This window comes from Emiliania huxleyi (genome assembly GCF_000372725.1).
Source record: "Emiliania huxleyi CCMP1516 unplaced genomic scaffold EMIHUscaffold_223, whole genome shotgun sequence".
Lineage (NCBI taxonomy): Eukaryota > Haptophyta > Isochrysidales > Noelaerhabdaceae > Emiliania > Emiliania huxleyi.
In genome coordinates this window covers 14,027-20,728 of record NW_005200393.1, presented here as the reverse complement: position 1 = coordinate 20,728, position 6,702 = coordinate 14,027, and the positions used below count along the sequence as shown (strand labels likewise).

The 6,702-nt window shown below is 65.0% G+C and overlaps 1 protein-coding gene across 1 annotated transcript; it reads right to left on the bottom strand.

Annotated features, from left to right (window-relative positions):
- Nucleotides 1-1,650: 1,650 nt before the first annotated feature.
- On the bottom strand, nucleotides 1,651-6,362 carry EMIHUDRAFT_468825 (hypothetical protein). The gene is made up of 6 exons (XM_005779902.1): nucleotides 5,506-6,362; nucleotides 5,299-5,315; nucleotides 4,720-4,922; nucleotides 2,559-2,902; nucleotides 2,227-2,421; nucleotides 1,651-1,926 (listed from the first exon to the last, which is right to left on the bottom strand). Exons 1-6 carry the CDS (start codon nucleotides 6,246-6,248, stop codon nucleotides 1,824-1,826), a joined length of 1,605 nt encoding a protein of 534 aa, XP_005779959.1. The 5' UTR covers nucleotides 6,249-6,362; the 3' UTR covers nucleotides 1,651-1,823.
- Between the last annotated feature and the right edge of the window lie 340 nt (nucleotides 6,363-6,702).

Below are 6,702 nucleotides of genomic sequence, written 5' to 3'. Positions count from 1 at the left end.
GAAAACCGAGGATACTAAAAGGAACTCAACAATAGGAACAGTCGGAAGAGAGTAAGCTGCTTAAACCAGGAAAGTGTACGGGATAGAAGAAGCTAGTCCTAACGCGGGTATAAGGGCGAGATGAGGAAGACGAGCAGCCACACAACATCCCGCTTCATCTCGCCTCCTAGTCTCGCCTCATCTCGCCTCATCTCGCCTCACCTCGCTTCATCTCGCCTCACCTCGCTTCATCTCGCCTCACCTCGCCTCATCTCGCCCCACCTCGCCTCATCTCGCCTCACCTCGCCTCATCTCGCCTCACACGTCACACCTCGCCTCATCTCGCCTCACCTCGCCTCATCTCGCCTCACCTCGCCTCATCTCGCCTCACCTCGCTTCATCTCGCCTCACCTCGCTTCATCTCGCCTCACCTCGCGCCTCACGTGTCACGATCTCGCCCCTCACCTCGCCTCACACCTCGCCTCATCTCGCCTCACCTCGCCTCATCTCGCCCCATCTCGCCCATTTTTTTTCTTTTCTAGACCACTCCGAGACCGACCCAAGACCGACCCGAGACCGACCCGAGATCGACCCGAGATCGACCCGAGATCGACCCGAGATCGACCCGAGATCGACCCGAGATCGATCCGAGATCGACCCGAGATCGACCCGAGATCGGCACGAGCGATCAACCCAACAACGCCCCAAAGCCCCCTCTCTGGGGGACCCCCCCTCACCCCGAGTGTCCGTGTCCTTCGCGAGTCACCGATGGGGAGCGGGGGGGGGTGCGAGATGCACAGGGGAGGCTGGGGAGGGGGGGGTCCACTCTGAAGACTGCCGACCGCGGGGGGGTTTTGTCCCACAGGGTTTTACCCTCCGCGTGAGGATCGGCGCGGCGAGGGGGTAGGTTCGAATTCGCCGCGCAACATTTCACCCCCACAGGACCCCGCCCACCCCCCCTCATGGTCCCACCTAGTACCCCTATGAGCCTTCGCACCCCCTCCTTGCGCAGTGTCCCCCACTATGTGTCGCCGTCATCGGGGCACGCTATCCTGTGTAGTCAGGGCAAGTGGGGGCGAGGCGCAGTCCCTCTGGTCTATACTGGTGTGGTTCTGTCCCTAGTCTCGGAGGGGGGCTTGAAGCTAAGAATATTTTTTTTTCTGCGCGTCGTGCAGAGCGGCGCACTGGAGCACGTGCGAAAGGTGCAAGCGGCGCAAGCGCTGCCTGCCTTGCCTAGAATCCAATGCCGACCAGGTGTGGGATCTTCACTTTAGCGACCACGGCAGACTGTGCGAACGCTGCTCCGAGGAGATCGACGATGATCCTGACGATTGGTGATTCCTTCCTGACTCCTTCTCCTCTTGCGTTGCGTGCGCGCACAGGCAGAGTCGACGTAGTTTGTATTCCACCGACGGGTACGTGTATAGGACACATTGAGCACTTGAGCACTGGATAGGGTCGGTTCCGCATGGTACGGGACCCCTCGATCGTCTCGCCCTCCCTCACTGGTGTGTTCATTGGGGGGGGGCATAACAAACACGGTACAGGATCGAGGTGCACGCTGCCGAGGCAGTGTCGTCCCCCCTCTCCCCAGGACACATAAATAAATAAATAAAAACGGACACCTCTCTACTGGGAGACGTGGATGAGAAGACACCACCTTTTCGCTTTTCGCCCCGAGAAACGCCCCATCCACGTCTCCCAGCCAGACCGGGGGGGGGGGGGGGGGGGGTTCAAGTAAGGTACCCCGCTCTAGACTCTCCAGTCCCCTTCTTCGAGGTTCGCGAGCCCCCTCGACCTCTCGGGCTTGGCTCAGCGCCCAAACACGGGGTGCACACATTCAATCAGAGACCGGAGCGCCCTCCACGCACGGCGAGGCCGGGCGTGTGCACCGGCAGCTCCTCGGCGCGATAGTACGCGTGCCCGCCCCACGAGAAGACGTCCAGCCTATACGTTCACAGCTGCAAGTGTGAAGAGACGCTGTTCACAGCAGTCCATCACACCCAGAAGACGTCCAGCCTATACGTTCACAGCTGCAGGTGTGAAGAGACGCTGTTCACAGCAGTCCATCACACCCAGAAGACGTCCAGCCTATACGTTCACAGCTGCAAGCGTGAAGAGACGCTGTTCACAGCAGTCCATCACACCCAGAAAACGTCCGGCCTATACGGGGCACCAACGCCGGCCGCACTCAGAGCAGTCTCTCCTCGCGCCCAAGGCGCCTTCCCGCGGAGAAACGGCCGACGCCCGCGCCGCGCCGCACCCGCCGCCCGCTCGGCCGCCTGCGGCCCCGCCGCCGCCGCCTCGGCCGCCTTCTCGCGCGGCCAGCCCGCGGCGAGGCAGTGTCCCGCGCCCGCGGCGGCGGTGGCGATGGCGACGTGACGGAGCGCCTCCACGCGGCACGGCGCGCGCTGGTCGGGCGCGCAGCCGAGGCCAAGCTGCCTACTCGCACGCCGGGCGGGCGTGAGGGGGTGCTGCGGATCGCGCGCCGGTCTCCCGCCCCTGCAGCTTGAGCTCGGGGCGATGGACTGAGGAGCGCGACGGTGAGGAGGCCGCCGCCGCGGCAAGCATCTCCCCACATCTCCCCGCATCTCCCCAGATCTCCCCGCATCTCCCCTAAGGCGTGTGTGTGACGGCCGCGGCGCCCGAAGCTGTTTGCGCCGAAGGAGTAGAGGCTGCCGTCCTGCGCCACGACGAGCGAAAAGTCGCCGCCGCACGCAACGGCGCGCGGCGAGATGGCGGCCAGCGCCTCGACCCAAGCGGGGAGGACGCAGCAGCGGTGTCCGGTGGCAGACATGGCCGTGGCGTGGCCTGGCGGCTCTACTCCCAGCTGCCCCTGCCTCCCGTCGCCAAACGCGTACACACGGCCGCCCGCCGTCGTGGCGAGGGAGTGGGCTCCGCCCGCGGCGGCCATCGCGACAGCCTCGCCGAGCGGCACGGCCGATGGCGTCGGACGGTCCCTCTGGTCGCCGAGCCCGAGCCGTCCTGCCTCGCCGCACCCAAAGGCAAGCAGCCGACCGCCGCGCAGCACCGCCAGGCTGTGAGACCGCCCGCCTAGGGGACATACCTCGGCTGCACCTCGGCTGCACCTCGGCTGCACCTCGGCTGCACCTCGGCGGCACCTCGGCTGTACCTCGGCTGCACCTCGGCTGTACCTCGGCTGCACCTCGGCTGCACCTCGGCTGTACCTCGGCTGTACCTCGGCTGCACCTCGGCTGTATCTCGGCTGCACCTCGGCTGTACCTCGGCTGTACCTCGGCTGCACCTCGGCTATATCTCGGCTGCACCTCGGCTATATCTCGGCTATATCTCGGCTATATCTCGGCTGCACCTCGGCTGCACCTCGGCTGTACCTCGGCTGCACCTCGGCTGCACCTCGGCTGTACCTCGGCTGCACCTCGGCTATATCTCGGCTGCACCTCGGCTATATCTCGGCTATATCTCGGCTATATCTCGGCTATATCTCGCCCGCAGCGGACGCCACCTTCCCGCCGGCGAGGCCTCCCGCAAGCGCGACCCGCGCCGGTGTGAGCCGCCGCGCCGCGCCGGATCCGGCCGACGAGCCTATACGTTCACAGCTAGAGGTGTGAAGAGACGCTGTTCACAGCGCCGCGCCGGGTCCCGCCGACGAGCGGCTCGAGCCTACCTTAAGGTACGTGCTGAGTCCGCCACCCCTTGGGGCGGGGGGGGCGGCACGGTGCAGCGGTGTGTCTTCAGAGCACCGCGCGGAGGCGGCGGGGTGCAGTGTGGGGTCCGTGTGCTCTCTCGGGCGCTAGTTGAAAGACAACATGGTGCGTGTCCTCCTCTCCTTCTAGCGGCTCGCGCCGTCCGGCCGCCCGCCGCCCGCGTCTTCCCCGCGGCCGAGCTGGCCGTGCTCGTCGGCGCCGAAGGTGAAGAGGCCGCCTGTGGTGGGAGATATGGGGAGATATGGGGAGATATGGGGAGATGTGCTCGTCGGCGCCGAAGGTGAAGAGGCCGCCTGTGGTGGGAGATATGGGGAGATGTGGGGAGATATGGGGAGATGTGCTCGTCGGCGCCGAAGGTGAAGAGGCCGCCTGTGGTGGGAGATATGGGGAGATATGGGGAGATATGGGGAGATGTGCTCGTCGGCGCCGAAGGTGAAGAGGCCGCCTGTGGTTCGGAAGGAAGCAGCTTGAGCTCGGAGTGTCTAGGAAGTGTCTAGGAAGTGTCTAGGAGGTGTCTAGGACGTGTCTAGGAAGTGTCTAGGAGGTGTCTAGGAAGTGTCTAGGAAGTGGCTAGGAAACGTCTAGGAAGTGTCTAGGAAGTGTCTAGGAAGTGTCTAGGAAGTGTCTAGGAAGTGTCTAGGAAGTGTCTAGGAAGTGTCTAGGAAGTGTCTAGGAAGTGTCTAGGAAGTGTCTAGGAAGTGTCTAGGAAGTGTCTAGGAAGTGTCTAGGAAGTGTCTAGGAAGTGTCTAGGAAGTGTCTAGGAAGTGTCTAGGAAGCAGCTTGAGCTCGGAGCGATGGACTGAGGAGCGCGACGGTGAGGAGGCCGCCGCCGCGGCAAGCATCTCCCCACATCTCCCCACATCTCCCCGCATCTCCCCACATCTCCCCCAGATTTCCCCACATCTCCCCACATCTCCCCACATCTCCCCACATCTCCCCACATCTCCCCACATCTCCCCACATCTCCCCACATCTCCCCGCATCTCCCCGCATCTCCCCCAGATTTCCCCGCATCTCCCCGCATCTCCCCATATCTCGCGCCGTCGCGGCTCACAACCAGCGAGTGGTAGGCGCCCGCAGCGACCGACGCGGCGCGGACAGAGGCGAGGCCGTCGATGCGGCGCGGAGAGAGAACGTCGGAGGTGCCGCCGTGGCCGAGCGCGCCGCGCCGCCCTCCTCCAAAGGAGTAGACGGCCCCGGCGGCGGTGAGGGCTAGTGTGTGCTGCTCGCCGCACGCTACCGCATGCACGCAGGCGCCTGAGGAGAGATGGGGAGATGCGGGGAGATATGGGGAGATATGGGGAGATGCGACCGCGTGCACGCACGCGCCCTGGAGCGGCTTGACCGGCGTCGGTACCCAAATCTGGGGCTCGCCCCCTCCCTGCCCGAGCAGCCCGCTCGGCCGCTCCGCGCCGTCGACCTGCTCACGGCTGCAGGTGTGAAGAGGCGCCGCTCACGCCTCATGCCGACAGGCGCCCCGCGTCCTCGAGCAGGCCAGCGTGGTTAGGGTTAGGGTCAGGGTTAGGGTTAGGGTTAGGGCTAGGGTCAGGGTAAGGGTTAGGGCTAGGGTTAGGGTTAGGGTTAGGGTCAGGGTTAGGGCTCCTCGAGCAGGCCGGCGTGGTCGTCGCCGCACGTGAGCAGCTCCCCCTCCTAATTAATTAATTAGTTAATTAATTAATTAATTAGTTGGTCGTCGCCGCACGTGAGCAGCTCCCCCTCCTAATTAACTAAAACTAATTAATTAGTTAATATTAATTGGTCGTCGCCGCGCGTGAACAGCTCCCCCTCCTAATTAATTAATTAGTTAACTAATTAGTTAATTAATTGGTCGTCGCCGCACGTGAGCAGCTCCCCCTCCGGCGAGACAAAGCAGGAGAAGAAGGCGCCGCCGTCGAGGGCGCCGGAGCCGTCGCCCAGCGCCTCGAGAGCGAGGAGATGCTGCAGCCAGCTGCGCTCGCCCGGAGGGAGGTGGGCGGGCAGCGCCTCGCCGCGCTCCTCGGCGCGGAGCCGCAGCGCCAGCTCGACGGCGGGCGGAGGCGGCTGCTGCGGCGGCGGACCGCGGTGGAACGCGCGGCTCACGAGGCCGAGGTTGGCGAGCTCGTTTGGAGGGAGGGGTGACAGCACGAGGGCGAGCACGTCGAGAGGCAGATCGAGGAGCAGCCGGGGCGGTGCAGCCGCCGCCGGCGGAGCAGCCGCCGCCGGCGGAGCAGCCGCCGCCGGCGGAGCAGCCGCCTCAGCAGCCGCCGCCGGCGGTGCAGCCGCCGGCGGTGGTGCAGCATCCGGCGGTGGTGCAGCAGCCGCCGGCGGTGCAGCCGCCGGCGGAGCTGGCGGCGGTGGTGCAGCTGGCGGTTGCGACAGTGCCGCGGGCGGCGGCTGCGTGGGCGACGGCGTCGGCGAGGTTGGTGGCTCGCCGTTCTTCGCATTGGTGCGCCGAGGGCCAGGCGGCGGCGCGGTCTCGCCGCACCAGGTTGTGAGTGTCGCCGGAGCAGCGCCACGGCCACGCGGAGGCGGCAGCACATCAGAGCTGGCCGCTGCAGGCGCCGCAGGCACGTCGACACACAGCGTGCGCAGCTCTTCTACCATTTGGAGAGCCTCGGCGGCGTGAGCAGGCTCGAGCAGACCGCCAGCAGCGCATGTGCGAAATTCGCGCAAAGCATCGCGCAACGAGGCGAGAGCCGGGTTGATGGGGCTGTTAGCCATCATCAGACGCGAAAACTTTTTCTTTTTTTTGAGAGCGCTTTTTCTTTATTGCGTGAGCCTGTGTGTGTGCCAGTCCGCGCCAGTCTGCGCCCTTGTCGTGCCAGTGTGCTGTGAGAGAGGCTTGTATCTTAAGAATTCTTTATTGCAGGACGCCGGGTTTGTCTTGTATGTGCGTGTCGGGCCGGGGTGTGAGCGAGGGGCAGAAGGGGCGGGGGCGTGCGGGGCAGGAGCCCATCGTCAGGCGGCTTTTCGGGGTCCGGAGAATTCGAGGGGGGAACGAGGAGGGGGGATGGGCGGTCGGCGTCGGGGTAGAAGCAGCAGGGCGTACGGGGTAGCC

What these genes read in the sequence shown, in the direction of transcription:
- EMIHUDRAFT_468825 (XM_005779902.1), bottom strand. Translation starts at nt 6,248, where the DNA reads ATGGTAGAAGAGCTGCGCACGCTGTGTGTCGACGTGCCTGCGGCGCCT. An exon ending in GCGCCTACCACTCGCTGGTT is followed by an intron (nt 2,903 to 4,719) that starts GTGAGCCGCGAC and finishes CCGCTCGGCGAG; the next exon opens with GCTGTCGCGATGGCCGCCGC. An exon ending in CTGGGGAGATGCGGGGAGAT is followed by an intron (nt 2,422 to 2,558) that starts GTGGGGAGATGC and finishes GCGTGCGAGTAG; the next exon opens with GCAGCTTGGCCTCGGCTGCG.